This window comes from Tilletiopsis washingtonensis (genome assembly GCF_003144115.1).
Source record: "Tilletiopsis washingtonensis strain MCA 4186 unplaced genomic scaffold FA09scaffold_20, whole genome shotgun sequence".
NCBI lineage: Eukaryota > Fungi > Basidiomycota > Exobasidiomycetes > Entylomatales > Tilletiopsis > Tilletiopsis washingtonensis.
Genome location: NW_020312017.1, coordinates 98,324 through 111,756, shown reverse-complemented (window position 1 = coordinate 111,756; position 13,433 = coordinate 98,324). Strand labels below are relative to the sequence as shown.

The 13,433-nt window shown below is 65.0% G+C and overlaps 6 protein-coding genes across 6 annotated transcripts; 3 read left to right on the top strand and 3 right to left on the bottom strand.

Annotated features, from left to right (window-relative positions):
- Position 1: 1 nt before the first annotated feature.
- FA09DRAFT_331748 (hypothetical protein) lies at positions 2–1,711 on the bottom strand. Its single transcript, XM_025743164.1, has 2 exons — positions 1,162–1,711; positions 2–685 (listed from the first exon to the last, which is right to left on the bottom strand). Exons 1-2 carry the CDS (start codon positions 1,638–1,640, stop codon positions 103–105), a joined length of 1,062 nt encoding a protein of 353 aa, XP_025596060.1. The 5' UTR covers positions 1,641–1,711; the 3' UTR covers positions 2–102.
- A 281-nt stretch (positions 1,712–1,992) lies between these two features.
- On the top strand, positions 1,993–3,823 carry FA09DRAFT_331746 (mitochondrial carrier). Its single transcript, XM_025743163.1, has 4 exons — positions 1,993–2,235; positions 2,424–2,823; positions 3,088–3,232; positions 3,518–3,823. Exons 1-4 carry the CDS (start codon positions 2,009–2,011, stop codon positions 3,790–3,792), a joined length of 1,047 nt encoding a protein of 348 aa, XP_025596059.1. The 5' UTR covers positions 1,993–2,008; the 3' UTR covers positions 3,793–3,823.
- Positions 3,824–3,834: 11 nt separating this feature from the next.
- FA09DRAFT_331745 (GroES-like protein) lies at positions 3,835–6,240 on the bottom strand. The gene is made up of 13 exons (XM_025743162.1): positions 5,975–6,240; positions 5,789–5,915; positions 5,687–5,717; positions 5,507–5,639; positions 5,262–5,448; positions 5,143–5,201; positions 5,054–5,089; positions 4,886–4,999; positions 4,755–4,825; positions 4,654–4,696; positions 4,549–4,584; positions 4,392–4,455; positions 3,835–4,265 (listed from the first exon to the last, which is right to left on the bottom strand). Exons 1-13 carry the CDS (start codon positions 6,207–6,209, stop codon positions 4,049–4,051), a joined length of 1,353 nt encoding a protein of 450 aa, XP_025596058.1. The 5' UTR covers positions 6,210–6,240; the 3' UTR covers positions 3,835–4,048.
- Positions 6,241–6,660: 420 nt separating this feature from the next.
- Positions 6,661–7,881, top strand: FA09DRAFT_331743 (hypothetical protein). The gene has a single exon (XM_025743161.1). It carries the CDS (start codon positions 6,682–6,684, stop codon positions 7,858–7,860), a length of 1,179 nt encoding a protein of 392 aa, XP_025596057.1. The 5' UTR covers positions 6,661–6,681; the 3' UTR covers positions 7,861–7,881.
- Positions 7,882–10,426: 2,545 nt separating this feature from the next.
- Positions 10,427–11,865, bottom strand: FA09DRAFT_346943 (hypothetical protein). Its single transcript, XM_025744782.1, has 2 exons — positions 11,117–11,865; positions 10,427–11,046 (listed from the first exon to the last, which is right to left on the bottom strand). Exons 1-2 carry the CDS (start codon positions 11,626–11,628, stop codon positions 10,440–10,442), a joined length of 1,119 nt encoding a protein of 372 aa, XP_025596056.1. The 5' UTR covers positions 11,629–11,865; the 3' UTR covers positions 10,427–10,439.
- Positions 11,866–12,076: 211 nt separating this feature from the next.
- On the top strand, positions 12,077–12,527 carry FA09DRAFT_340721 (hypothetical protein; the record flags this gene model as incomplete). Its single annotated transcript, XM_025744350.1, has 2 exons — positions 12,077–12,190; positions 12,267–12,527. The coding sequence occupies 2 exons, from the start codon at positions 12,077–12,079 to the stop codon at positions 12,525–12,527; spliced, it is 375 nt and encodes a 124-aa protein (XP_025596055.1).
- Between the last annotated feature and the right edge of the window lie 906 nt (positions 12,528–13,433).

Here is a 13,433-nt window from a genome sequence, read left to right as displayed (position 1 = left end):
GTGAGGGAGGCGATAAGTTACGCGCCAAGGAGCAGGGGGGGTCAAGAGCGGGCCGCGAGGTTTTGAGCGGGGGAGCAGGGGGTCGACTTTCGCGCCGCCTTTTCAGAGCTCCATGCGCGCCAGCAAAGGCGGCTCCTCTCTCCATCGCCATGCCGCGCCAACAGCGCTGCTCCAGCCCCACGGCCTCCGGTCTCTCCGTGCCCCACTGCTCAGCGCCGCGCCGCCCTCGATGCGCGCATAGGGGTTGGATGTGTTGGGCACCATGCCCGTGTTGAGCTGCCCGCTTGCGGCGAGCGCCGAGTAAGAGGGGCAGTGCGAGGCCTGGGCGCCGGCGAGAAAGGGCGCGCGGCGGTGGCGATGCGCGTGCAAGGCGCCGTGGTGGGAGCGGGGAGAGAGAGAGATGGAGGAGGTGAGGGTGCTGTTGCTGCTGCTGCTCCTGCCGCTGTTCGAGGCGCTGCCGGAGCTGGCGACACTCGTCGCACGTGCTGTCGCACCGGCAGCGCTCGTGGCGCTGCTCGTCGTCGCCGGCGCCTCAATGTCGCTCTCGCCGCCGCCGTCGTCGTCGCTCGGATCAAGCGGACAGCATGCGGCGTCTTGCAGATCCCACACGCTGCCGCCCGCCGCGGCATCGCTGTATCCGGCCCACTCGCTGCATGCGACGCGCGCGTACGTTGCGTTCCAGACGCTGCAGGGGGACAACGAGGGTCAGCGGCGGGAGTGGCGTGCGGCTATGCGAGAGGGTTCCGAGAAGTTGGACGGTGAAGACTGGCTTGCCCTTGGGCCCTCTCGTCCTTGCCTCCTGCCTTCTGTCGCCTGCACAGCAAGAGCAGTACCAGACCAGGCGCTGATCCGGTTCGACATGCTCGTGGGCAGGTGTGACAGGAGTGTGCGTGCCATGTCTGCCAGTTCTGCTCCTTGAAAGCCACAGGCTCGGCATGTCCCTTCTGGAAGCCTTGCACTGGCTGCCAGTACCTCTCGAGGCAGCAACGCTCCAAGTCCGGAATGCCAATGCGGACGGCCATCGCACCGCCAGGGTGCTCTCGCAGCAGCCATCGCGCCGGCCGCTTTGCCTGCTTCCTTCTTCTCGCCATTCCCGGCGATACTGGCTCCTTCTTTTCTTCATCCGCTCTGCCACGCTGCGCCACCCTGCCTCCAACTCACCCATAGTCGCGCGTGCCGGGAAAGAAGTCCTTTGCGATGCCCTTTGCCGGCCAGGCCAGGTCCCAGTGCACCTCTGCGCCCTGGGCGTTGGGGCGCGCCGCCTGTGCCGCACAGTAGTCGGTGCCCGAGCCGTCGCCGGGACAGACGTCCGTCACCTTGACGACGACGGATGCGCGCCGCTGCTGCGCGGCGTCGAGCACGTAGCCGTCGCCCGCCGGCGGCGGCGGCGAGAGCGGCGTGGAGAGCAGCGTGAGGCGGTAGCATGCGCCGCACGCGGGGCCGAAGGAGAGCAGCGAGCCGTATGCGGCGCGAGAGAGCGCGGCGGTGGGGTAGTCTGTAGAGTGCGGGGCACAGCCGCAGGAGGCGAGATAGAGCGACGGCAGGTCGTAGTGCGTCACGGTGGCCCAGCCGGACGAGGGCAGCGCATGGGCGAGGCGCAGCAAGGCGAGTGAGGCAGCGAGATGGAGGAGCAGGCGCATCGTCGCGCAAGCGAATGGCTGCTGGACGCAGTGCAAGATGAGGCAGAGGCAGAGACGGAGCAAAGGAGGATGGTGGTCGAGAAGGACAAGCCGAGGCACTTGCACCCCTCGAGCTCGACGTCGACTTGCCGCACGAGATCATTCGCTGCCCGTTGCCGATCCTCGCGCGCCAAGCGAGGCACGCGCCGCGCCGCCCCGCCCCGCTTTCCCCGCACGCGCCGCCAGCGTCACCGCGGCCCGGCCCACGCCCGGCTCAGCGCGGGCCGGAGCGGGCGCCTGCTCCTATCACGCGTGCGGCCTGGCACGCGGGCGCACAGCTTGCCTCCTCTCCACATCCCCCACCTCACCCTCGCCCCTCACTGCCAGCCATGTCCGACAACTTCATCCACGCCGCCGCCGGCGGCGCAGGCGGCATGATCGCCATGACGGCCACCTATCCGCTCCTCTCCATCTCCATGCGCGCCGCCGTGCAGACGGACAAGAGCAGGCACGTCGGCATGCTGCAGGCCGCCCAGCAGACGCTCGAGCACGAGGGCGTCGCCGGCCTGTACAGCGGCCTCAGCAGCAGTCTCGTCGGCATTGGCGTGACCAACTTGTGAGTGGCGCCAGGCATGGCGGCAGCGTGGCGCCAAGCATGGGGGCAGCAGGCGCGCCAGGCATGGCGGCACAGCGATGCGCGGCGCCGAGCATGGCGGCGTAGCTAGCGCGCAGCAGAGGCGCTCAGCACGGCGCCTCTCTCGGGCGAGGCTCTCTCTTCCTCCCTGGCTCACGCCTTGCGCTCAGCGTCTATTACTTTTTCTTCGAAAAGTCGCGCTCCCTGCTGCTGGCGTCCAAGTCGCGCGCCCTCGCCGCGGCCAACTCGGGCAAGGGCGCCAGTGCCGGCGCCGTCATTCTCGCCGGCGGCGCCCTGACGACGGCCGAGTCGATGCTGGCGGGCCTCATTGCCGGCTGCGCCACGAGCATCATCAGCAATCCCATCTGGGTCATCAACACGCGCCAGACGGTGCGCGCGCCCGCGAGTGCGGCGGGCAAGGCGGGCGCAAAGAGTGGAGCGCAGGGCAAGAAGGACGTCAAGATGGGCTTCTTCCAGACGCTGAGCCACATTGTGCACAAGGACGGCGTGCTGGCGCTGTGGAGGGGCATTGGGCCCGCGCTCGTGCTCGTCATCAACCCCATCCTGCAGGTGAGTGGCGCGCGTGGAGGGGCGCGGTGGGGGAAGAGAGGAGGAGAGGGCAAGCGGCGAAGATGCGGCGGACAGGCAAGTGGCACAGCGGCGACGTGGCGAGCAGCGGACAGGGAGCAGCGGGGCAGAGAGCAGCAGGGCAGAGAGCAGCGGGGCAGAGCGCACTGGCCACAATCGCGCGTCTCCATGCGCGTCTCGCCATCTCACGACCCCTTGCTTCTCTCCTCTTCCCGCATGACTTTTCTCACCTGTCTCCTCTTGCAGTACACGGCCTTTGAGCAGCTGAAGAACGCGCTAGTCAAGGCGCGCGCTGGACGGGGTGCAAGTGTGAAGCTGAGCGACTGGGACTTTTTCCTCCTCGGCGCGCTCAGCAAGCTGTTCGCGACGGGCCTGACGTATCCGCAGATCGGTGAGTTCGCTGCCGCGAGAGAGGAGCGGGAGAGGAGAAGATGAGGGGGGAAGATGAGGGGGGAAGAGGCGGAGAGCAGTGGAGTAGCGGTGCGAGAGAGGGCGCAAGGATAGCTCGAAGACGGAAGGACGCGAAGCGAGCACAGAGCTTGGGACGAGCGCAAAGCAGCGCAGAGAGGCTCCGCATCGACAGCGTCTGGCTCTTGGGCGCGCTAGTTCAGCAGCGTCTGCTCGGCATGCACCGCGCACCTCGCCTTCAGCGCCTCGATGCTCACCTCCTCTCCAGTGATCAAGTCGCGTCAGCAATCCGGCTCGCACTCCAAGGGCAACGTGTGGACGGCCATGACGGACATCATCGAGCGCGAGGGCGTCTCTGGCCTCTACCGCGGCATCAGCAGCAAGTTGCTGCAGAGCGTCGCTACCGCTGGCATCCTGTTCGCCAGCAAGGAACAGGTGTTCAGAGCTGTGAGCGCGCTCCTTGCGAGCAGACGCGCGGCGGCGGACGCGGCGGCCAAGGCGGCGGTCAGTGCGGCGGGACAGGCGGCGAAGGCGGTCAAGTGAGGAGGCAGGGACGTGGCACGATGGAGGAGGGGAGCAGGAGGTGGAGGCTCGAATCGGATCTGTTTCAATTGCTAGCTTTGGAAGGAACGTGCGTGCGTGCGTGTATGTGGATCAGAGGCGTCGACGAGGGGGCCGAGGATGAGGCTAGGGAGCGTGCATCGCGAGATGCAGGCCAGGCGAGCGACACGACTGCGAGCAGCGACGTGTGTGTGCGCTGCAGTCGCTGTCGGAGGCCCAGCTTGCTCACGTGCGACGCTTAGTCGCGCAGCGACGAGAGCTTGGGCGCGCCGGGCGAAGGCTCGGAGGAGTACTTGGTCGTGATGAAGGCCTTCATGATCGAGTTCTCGTGCGCGTCCTGCTTCTTGTAAAGCAGCGCCGTCTCCTCGAGCGGCAGGCGATGCGTGACAAAGAGCGAAATCGGATCGATCTTCTTGTCCACGAGCATCTGAAGAAGCTCATCCCAGTATTTGTGACTGTGTGCGGGCGGCGAGGGTTAGTGCATGGACGGGCAGGCGCGGAAGGCGCGCAGGACGCGTCTCGGACGCGACCCGTCGCTCCTTCGCGACGCCGGGATGACGGAGGAAGCTCTGTATACTTTCACTGGCGCTTGACCACAGCCGATGAAGCGAACGCCCTTCTCCATGACTGCCCCGATAGCAAAGCCTGCGCAGAAAGAGTGAGTACGGCCTCGGAGGGTGTCCGAGGGAATTCCAGGGTCGCGCAATGTCCCCGAGTCAAGCCGAGGAAGCCACTCACCATTGCAAAAGCCAGTATAGATGCCGGTCACACCAACTAGAAGGCTCACAAATCAGCAGGCGATCACAGAGGCCAAGGTAAAGTAGTAGGCAAAGGTCGACTTACCTCTGCCGAAGTTCTTGACGCTGAGGATGCACTCGTTTACGATCTACCCCGCGTTCGCATTAGCAAGCGAGCGTACGAGCAAGCGCTAAGCAGCAGCTCACCTCAGGAGTGTCGAGTTCGAGGCCCACGGCAAGCTGCGCCTTGTGCAGCAGGCTCTTGGCGTACTCGCCCGCTACGTGGAGAGGTTTCAGCGATCAACGAAGAGCAGGACGACGCAAAGCAAGCAACAAACCTGCGCATTCCAGCGCGACATCGACTCCGGGGACCTCCTCGTCGCGTGTGAGCTCTCTGAGCTTCGCCGGAACATCCTTGACTTGGGAAAAATCGATGGTCTCGACTTCGGGGACTGCAGGACGGGAGCGTGAGTACCGAGCGGCGAGAGACGACGAAGCAGACGCACTCTTCGACTTGGCGTATTCCAGACGCCAGTCACGGTCTGTGGAGAGATAGTAAGTGGCAAGTGGGTGAGCGGGAGACGAGCGAGCGAACCGATCAAAAAGACGCGCTTGGCGCCTTTGAGGAACGCCCAATGGGCGCAGAGGAGGCCACTGGAGGACGAGAGAGCGAGTGAGCGAGCGTCGCGCAGCTCCAGAGAGGCTGCGACTCGCATCGGGCCAGCTCCCCACACTGCGACGCAATCCCCATCCTTCACGCCAGTGTCGACCACGGTGTGATAGCTGGTCGGCAACATGTCGCTGAGGTAGAGTGCTGCCTCATCGGGCACCGAGTCGGGGATGGGCAGGCAGTTCACGTCGCCCCAGGGCACGCGGACCACCTCGCACTGTCCTCCGGCGACTGTGGGCTTACTATGTCAGTCGCTACACCTCACAATCACCTCAAAAAGCTCAGAAACATGAGCCCGTCAGATGGCTGTATCCAAACATGCCCGCCGTCTTGTGGCCGTAGAGCTTGGGCTCCAGAGAGCTGGCGTTCGTGTTGACGCACTGCGAGCTTAGACGTTGGCGGCAATAAAAGCAGCTTCCGCACTACGATGCGTCAGTGTGAGTGCCTGCACCCCTTCCGTCCTACTCACTGCAATCTGGAACGAGACAACGACGCGCTCGCTGGACAGCCGTGAAGGTCAGCAGAGCCTCTAGCGAGCACGCGAGGTCTTATGGAGGCCAGGGCAACTCACCCAACCTTGCGCTTGGAGACCTTTGATCCCACCTCGGCAATCACGCCGCAGAATTCATGTCCGAGGATGTCGTGCTTGTTCATCTCGAGTAGTGCGCCGTGCATTAGGTGCAGGTCTGATCCACAGACTAAGTTTTGGGTTAGTGAGGCTCTTCTACAGCCTCGCCAGCAAGCTCGGCAAGCTCACCAGTCGTGCCCGTGATGTTGATGATGACGTCGTGGTCATTGATGAGAACCGGCACGTCGCACTGCTGCATCTCGACCTTGTTAACTCCCTGCCAGGTCAGCGCGAGCATCTTCTCGCGAGGGCCGTCGGGCGCCTCGGGCGCAGGCTGGTGCTCGGGGTTGGCCTCGGGTACGGTGCCGTCGGTGTGCGAGGGCGCCATGCGCGCCTCGACGGCGTTGGCCACGGCGTTGAACATGGCGGTTCGATGGGTGCTGTGTGTGTGAGAGGTCTGAGGGAAGGGTGGGGTTGGTGGTGGTGCGGAAGGAGAGAGGAGAGCAGCCAGCGACTCGACTCGACGCGGCGCGCCCCGCGTCTTCCGCCTTGCCCCGCCCGTCGCTGCACCCTGCGCCGCACGCCTCGGGCGCAATGCCCGAGGCTAAAGGGGCGATGCGTGACGATGCCAAGGCTTGCTCTCTCCTCCCCTCGCGTGCTGCCCAATGCGCTCTGCATCTGTCGTGTGCCAGCTGCAGACCCTGAAGCGGGCGCCGACCCTTCGGAGGGTGCCCTCCACCTCGGGCGGCGCGTGGCTTGCCCCGCGCGGAAAGTAGAGTGTAAGCGTGGGAACAGCGGTGAGCCGCGGCAGAAGAAAGTGCGTCTTGCGCGTCTTGCCTTGCGCGTCTTGCGCCCCGGCCAGGCTTGCCTCCTCACCACCAGCACCTCGGCCCAGCATGGCCTCCTCCTCTCTCCAGACGCTCTGCGTGCCCGCGCCCATCCCCGCCACGCGTGCCGACTTCACGCTCGCCGAGCCGCTGCCGCTCACGCCCTACACCTTCGATGCCTCGCTCTCGGAAGACGAAAACTTCCTCACGTGGGTGACGATCCTCACGCGGCACTCGACGTCGCGCAAGGGCCACATGGGCACGCTCTTCGTGCGCCCGCCCGCCTCGGGTAATCCCGCAACGGAGACGTGCATGCCGGATGCGCAGTCTCGCCTGCTGGTGCACGCCAACAACACGCCCATCCTGTACGCCTCTGCCGCACGCAATGCGCCCGAGATTCACGCCGAGGCGCTGGCCATCTCGCGCGCCGCGCGCTTCGGGCTGGCGCTGGCCGGCTGCACCGTCTACGTGACGTTTCCGCCGTGCAACGAGTGCGCCAAGCTGCTGCTGGCCGTGGGCGTGCGGCGCGTCGTCTTCCGCAAGTGCTTCGTCGCCGGCGCAAAGGAGAGCGTGCTGGCGGCGGCGCGCGCGCAGGGCGTGGAGATGTGCGGCACGGGCGACGAGCTGTACAATCTGCCTGCGCCTGGCGAGTCGCCGCAAGAGGCCAAGCAGCGACAGGAGGCGTTTCGGATGCGCGAACGAGACGCAGAAGATGCGAGGGAGAAGCGCGTCAAGGCGATCTGGGAGGCGATTGGCGATGATGCGCAGACGACGAGGCAGCGCGTCAACGACTGGTGGGACACTTGGATGGCCGTCCATCGCGCCAAGCTCAGGGAATTGTGGCGCGAGTGGGGCGGCAATGGAGACGAGGGCGAGAAGCGCGCGCAGGAAGAGGAGAGGGAGAAGAAGAAGCAAAAGGAGGCGCGCAAGAAGGGCAAGGGCAGGCAGGATGAGGAGATGGATCTGGATGAGCTGCGCAACGAGAGCGAGACTGTTGCGGCGTCCTCGAACGCCGCTGCGCCGCACGAGGCACTCGACGGCGCGCACTCGACGACAGCGCCACTCGCCGCGCAAGACGCCTCGCATGCGGCGCCGCAAGCAGGACAGAAACGACGCAGCTCCGATCTCTCGACGGCAGCGGCGGAGCCCAACGGCGACGAGGCGCGAGCGTCGCCCGCGCAGCCGCAGAGCGCCATGCCGCTGGAGGAGCCAGGAGCAAGTCCGCCGCGCAAGATCTCGCGCGTCTGATCCCCGCGAGGAATGACATGCTTCTTTTCTCGATGTGCACGAAAGTCTCGGCGCGAGGAGAGGGACATCGGCCTCCGGCGGGACGTCGGAGATGGTGCCGCACCACGGTGTGCGAGAGAAGAAAGCGAAGTGCGACTCCGCTGGCGCCAGAGTCTTAGCTTCAAGAGGTCAATGCTGGTGAGAGGTACGGCAGAATGCCGAGCTTGGAAGACTGGCGGGCTTGAGAGAAGGCGGCAGACGACGGAGCGGCCCACAGCAAGCCGAGACGCGCCGTGCTCAGGGGCCAACCCGTCGCGCCCGCGGAGGCGCGCGCAATCCGGTCGCGATTGATGAGCATTGGCTCCGTCCGCCTCAGCTTGCTCCGTCTGCTTCTCACTACCATCACCAGAACTACCACCGCACCCTTTGCTGCGCAGCCTCGCATGTCTCAGCCAAGCAACCTCAGTGAGATGCGCATCTGTTTGCGCATGCGCAGTCCCGCTCACCCGCCTGCGCAGCCGGTGAAGCGCGCCCTTCGCCACTACGCCTTTCTCTCTGCGCCCTGTATTCCGACCCGGACGAGGTCCGGCAGGAACTCCACCGCAACGGGCTCGCCGACAACCACAGGGCCGATTTGGAGTATGTCCTCCAAGACTGCATACGCCGTCGAGCGGCAGCCGCAAGAGATGCGTCGCAATCGCATGCCGGCTCGAGCGCACGCCTCTCACACCACGCCTGCCTGCCGCCCGGCGCATTTCCGGACGACGTCGACTCTGACAACAAGAACAACGGCGTAACGCAGCAAGCGCGGCGCTCAGCACGAGACAGCACGCCCCTCCATGCCGGCATGTACGCTCCACTCGAGCCCGTCGGACGCTCGGTCAGGTCAGATGCGGCAGCACCAGCGGTCCAAGATGCGCCAGCGCCTTCCAGCTCTGCTCCTGCGCGCGCCGCGGCTCGTGCCCCTGCTTCCACGGACGCCGCCGCTCGTAGCTCTGCTTCTACGCCTGCTGCCACTTCTGGCTCTGGCACCACGGATGTCATTGCTCCTAGCTTGGACTCTGCGCATGTCTCTGCTCCCATGCAGCCCTTGGGGCAGCGCGAGCATCCGTACAGAGAGCCCGAGGAACACGCGTATCCATTCATCACCCTGATGCGCAAAGGTCAAGTCGTTGCTCAACGACTCCAGCTCGACCTCGACTATAGCACACAGCGGCAAGGATCCAACTTAAGCAAAGCTGCGTATAACTCTCTGTTTAACTCCAAGGACTGGCCAGATTCCCGGATGCGCCCATACTCGGGGGCACCACGCAGTTACCAAGCTCTCTTCCGCTGGCTCCACGAAGTCTTTGCTGAAAAGATCCAGCCACTGCACTCGCTACTGCATCCCAAGTTTCAGGCGCAGTTTCAGACTCAACTTCGTGCCCTAGAGACGATTGACAAGCACTTTGTCGTTGATGTGAGTGTGAAGACTTCTTCAACCCTCGAGATCTGCTACTGATGTCCCATGCAGCAAGGTCACTCTTGGGGACACGTAGAGCTTCATAGGGGCAGGGGCGAATCACTTGGTCTGGGTGGGACTCTGCGGCCGCTGCCTGCGATGATCCTGAACGCCTTTGACTTTGCCGCAACCTGCACGCTGGCTCTGAACAGCCAGGCGCACAGCCTCAACCCGGCTACAAGATCCACAATTGTGCTCCGCCCGGGCAGTGCGCTGTTCTTCGACTCGGAGCTCTACATATGCTACATCCTTCGTCCACAGTCAGCGCCAAAAGCGTGGCCAGTTGTTTCACTCGTCGTTACGGACGACGGAGCTGCCGGCGCCAAATGATTCTCCTGCTCCCTCGCACCGCACGCTGTTCTTCTCCATGCAGGCGCGATATCTCCGTCTCGTTTGGTCATGTGCCTCGCCGCGCCGCGTTCTCAACGTGGACCCGCCAGACAGTCTTTGCCGGCGCCATCGCGGCATGTCCTCCTCTGCCCAGACGCAAGTCGCGAGCACCATGAGTACGTAGGTCGCCGGTCTCTCAAGTACGCATGCTTGAGGTTGCGTGCAGTTGCGATGGCTGTCGTCCTGCTCGCGCGCCACCAGCCTCGCTGCGCTCTCTCTCTCCGACATTTCAGCTCTACCTCTCTGCCCCCGCCTCGCCTCAACACCTCTCCATCTCGCCGCTCTCTGAGCCGCCGAGCTTCTCGCCGTCATCGCAGCCCGCTGCTCCATCTCGACTTGCTTCCAGCTGCGTCTGCTCCTCGTCGTCTCCGCTGCCTCGTCTCGCTCGCGATGCCCACACCACATGTCTCGAGAATACGCCGAGCCATGCACGCCGCTCTCGACCAGCAAGCGTCTTTCGGGGAAGTCAGCGTCTTTCAACTTTTGCGCCTCGGCCTCTTTCCCTGTTCCAGCACGCTTTCTGCCGCTGCTGCAGTAGCGCCAACCCCCGAGCGTCGCTCCTCTTCCCGTTGGCGTTTCCGTTGTCGCGAGAACCGGAACCTCACAACAGCACCGTCACCACGCACGAGAACATGCACCTTGCTCTCACTCCCGCCGGGTCGCGCCGCGTCCTAGCAGAAAAAAAAAGAGGAAAAAAGGCTCACCGCTATCATTCCACCTCGTCCGCCTTCCATCCCAAACACCACACCGTAATCCAGGCGTTCCTCTGCCTGACGCCGCCCACCTCCTTGCGCTCCTCTGCCCGTTCGGCATCCTGCCACGGCCTGCGCGCGCCCGCGAGGCGCGGCGAATGTGCGCGGATCGCACGCGCGTGCGCTGCTGCTGCGGCAGTCGCAGCCGCGCCTGCGCTCGGAGCGTGCGTCGGAGGCGGAGGCGGAAGCAATGCGGCAGAGGCGGCGCTGTTGACGACGACGCCGACGCCGACGCCGTCGTCGTCGTCGTCGTCGTCGTCGTCGTCGTCGTCGTCGGGCGCCAGACGCAGCTCCAGCATGCACTCGCGCCTTCTTTGCACCTCTGCCTCCTCTGCCTCAACCTGCGCTGCTTGTTCTTCTTCCTTCTGCGGCGGCAGCGGCGGCCAAGGCCCCTCATCCATGTGCTTGAGCTCGAGGCCGGCGCGCCACGCCTTGCGTTGAAAGGCGCGCAGCACTTGCCTGCCCGTGTGCAGGCCCGACACTACGTAGATGCGCGCGGCGCGCGAGCGGCAGAGCGTGGCGAGGAGAGTCTTGAGGAGGGCGTCGTGCGAGAGGGGATCCCAGCTTTTTTTTGGCCGCCTCTGCATAAGCCACACGAAGGGGATGAAGGGGGGCACACGAAACAGTAACTCACAGACAGTCGGCGAGTAGAACTACATCTGCGCCCTCGGCTCTGCCCTGCGATGCGGGCAGCAGATCGAGCAGATCGTCGATGCCCTTGCCCCACGTATGGCCCGCCACGCTCACTCTCGTGCCTATGGCGGTGGCGGCGGCGTTGCGAGCCACATTCTCCCGCAGCCGCGCCACCAGGCCGCACTCGGCATAGTCGGTGCACACGACGCTCGCGGCGCCGGCGCGCGCGGCACAGATGGACGGCAGGCCCGTGCCGGCGCCGAGCTCTAGCACGCGCTTGTCGCCGACGATCGAGGAAGAGGCGGAGTGCAGGAGGAAGTCGGAGAGAAGCAGCCCGGCGCGCCACTGGCGATGCGCAAAGAGAAGCGGCAGCGTCGCTGGCGGCACGAGGAGCGTGATGGGCGAGGAGACCACGGAGGAGGAGGAGGAGGAGGAGGAGGGGGAGCAAGGCAGAAGCGGACAGGGGAGATAGGAGATGAGCGACGAGGGCTCGCCGAGCGAAGGCGGCGACATTGCAGGCCCGCCGCGCGGGTAAGTCGAACGTCCGAGGAGGAGGGGCGATGTGGAGGGAACGGGGCCACGGAAGGAAGCGCGGCGGTTGGACGCGCGTGGAGACAGAAGGCAGGAGTGTGATGTGAAAGGGAGGCAGGAGCCAGGAGCCAGAAGCCAGGAGCTAGGAGCTAGTCGCTGAGAAGTTGAGTGCGGCGCGCGGCCCTCGGTGCCAAGGCCGAGTGTCAAGGACAGGGGGAGATCGAGGATCGGAAGAAAGGAAGCGCAGGTGGAGCGGGGCTGGAGAATCAGCGCACCTCGCTCCCGCACGAGACGCTTCCCCGCGCGGCGCGCGCGTGCCCGGCTCGCCGCCAGCCGGCAGCCGGAGGAGCGCTTTGCGGGGGCGCTGCTCGCTGCCCGCTTGCCTGCTCCTGACACCACCACCACCACGCCCACACACGCCGACGCAGCCATGGCGCCGCTCACCACGTCGCTCGACGTCCGCCTCCTCTCCTCCACCGCCGACTCGGCTCGCTATGCCGGCGCCCTCGATGGGGAATGGACGATTGGCAGTGTGCCGAATGGCGTGCGTATGTGTGTTTGCGAGGCGTGTTGCGAGGCGTGTCTCTCCTTCCTGCCGCTAACGTCGTGCGCGATCGCAGGGCTACACTCTCTCCGCCATTCTCAACTGTGCACAGCAGTTCCTGCGCCTGCTCCCCGCGCCGGCAAAGGGAGGCGAGGCCGCGCGCCACGTCGATCCCATGCACGTCGCCGCCACGTATCTGGCCGCCGCGGCGGCGGCGCCGTACGAGTGTGGCGTGCGCGTCGTCAAGCGCGGCAGGGCATATACGCATCTGGAGGCTGAATTGGCGCAGCTGGTGAGTGGCCTGCACTGCACTGCACTGATGCTGCGAGCCAATTGAGAGAGAGGCAAGCTGGCCACCAACCAGGAGGGCGACCGGGCACAAAAGAGAGACGATGGGGAGATGATGAGAGAGAGAGGACTGCGCTGGCTGGCGAAAGGGCGATGGGGCAAGGAGACGATGCGGGGCGGGAAGCGCTGACTCGCCAATGACTTCTCGTCCCCCTTATCAACGCAAACAACAGTCGCACAAGGAAGGCAAGCAAACGCGTCGGCTTCAAGTGTCAATCATCATGACCTCCTTCTCCGTCCGCGCCCTCGACTCCTCTCTCACGCCTCACACCATCCCCCCAACCTCTCCCTTCTTCACTCCCTGTCCTCTGCGCCCTCCTTCCGCCTGCGTGCCCTCGCGCATCTTTGCGGGGCCCAAGCACGCCATGGAGCACCGCCTGGATTGCACGGAAGATGTGGAGATGAGAGAAGAGGCGTTGAAGCAGGGTAAATTGAGGTGGGCAGCTTGGTTGAGTATTGAACGCGAGGATGAGAGACGAATGACGAGCGAGGGGAAGGGCAACAATTGTCTTGCGTGAGTTTCGTCTCTCGCTTACTAGTGCAACGTCTCTCGGACTTGCCCCCCCCCCCCCTTCCTGAGAGAGCATGTTCGGCTGACGCGATTCGACCCCCCCCCTATCGCCCACACATACGGCAGATTGTAAGTTCTCTTTCTTACTCGCTTTCTCAAAGGGAGAATCGAGGAGAGAAGGGGAGGGGGGGAGAGCCCACGTTTCCTCTCTCTCTCTTTCGAGCGAGCGAGCGAGCGCGGGGGACCTTGCGGGCCTTCCGAGCGGTACAGCTTCCTCCAAATCCCGGAGGCCTAAGTCAGCCCTCCCTGACGCTGACTTTCCGCTGCCCCCCCTCCCCCCCCTCCCCCTTACGAACACACGCATCTTGCTGATACACACACACA

Coding starts and splice junctions, on each gene's coding strand:
- FA09DRAFT_331743 (XM_025743161.1), top strand. CDS start 6,682: ATGGCCTCCTCCTCTCTCCAGACGCTCTGCGTGCCCGCGCCCATCCCC.
- FA09DRAFT_331745 (XM_025743162.1), bottom strand. CDS start 6,209: ATGTTCAACGCCGTGGCCAACGCCGTCGAGGCGCGCATGGCGCCCTCG. Junction 4,826..4,885: donor TGTCGCGCTGGAATGCGCAG/GTTTGTTGCTTG, acceptor CTCTCCACGTAG/CGGGCGAGTACGCCAAGAGC. Junction 4,266..4,391: donor GGCTGTGGTCAAGCGCCAGT/GAAAGTATACAG, acceptor GCCCGCACACAG/TCACAAATACTGGGATGAGC.
- FA09DRAFT_331746 (XM_025743163.1), top strand. CDS start 2,009: ATGTCCGACAACTTCATCCACGCCGCCGCCGGCGGCGCAGGCGGCATG. Junction 2,236..2,423: donor GGCATTGGCGTGACCAACTT/GTGAGTGGCGCC, acceptor CCTTGCGCTCAG/CGTCTATTACTTTTTCTTCG. Junction 2,824..3,087: donor TCATCAACCCCATCCTGCAG/GTGAGTGGCGCG, acceptor CTCCTCTTGCAG/TACACGGCCTTTGAGCAGCT.
- FA09DRAFT_346943 (XM_025744782.1), bottom strand. CDS start 11,628: ATGTCGCCGCCTTCGCTCGGCGAGCCCTCGTCGCTCATCTCCTATCTC. Junction 11,047..11,116: donor GTTCTACTCGCCGACTGTCT/GTGAGTTACTGT, acceptor GCCAAAAAAAAG/CTGGGATCCCCTCTCGCACG.
- FA09DRAFT_331748 (XM_025743164.1), bottom strand. CDS start 1,640: ATGCGCCTGCTCCTCCATCTCGCTGCCTCACTCGCCTTGCTGCGCCTC. Junction 686..1,161: donor CCCGGCACGCGCGACTATGG/GTGAGTTGGAGG, acceptor GTCCCCCTGCAG/CGTCTGGAACGCAACGTACG.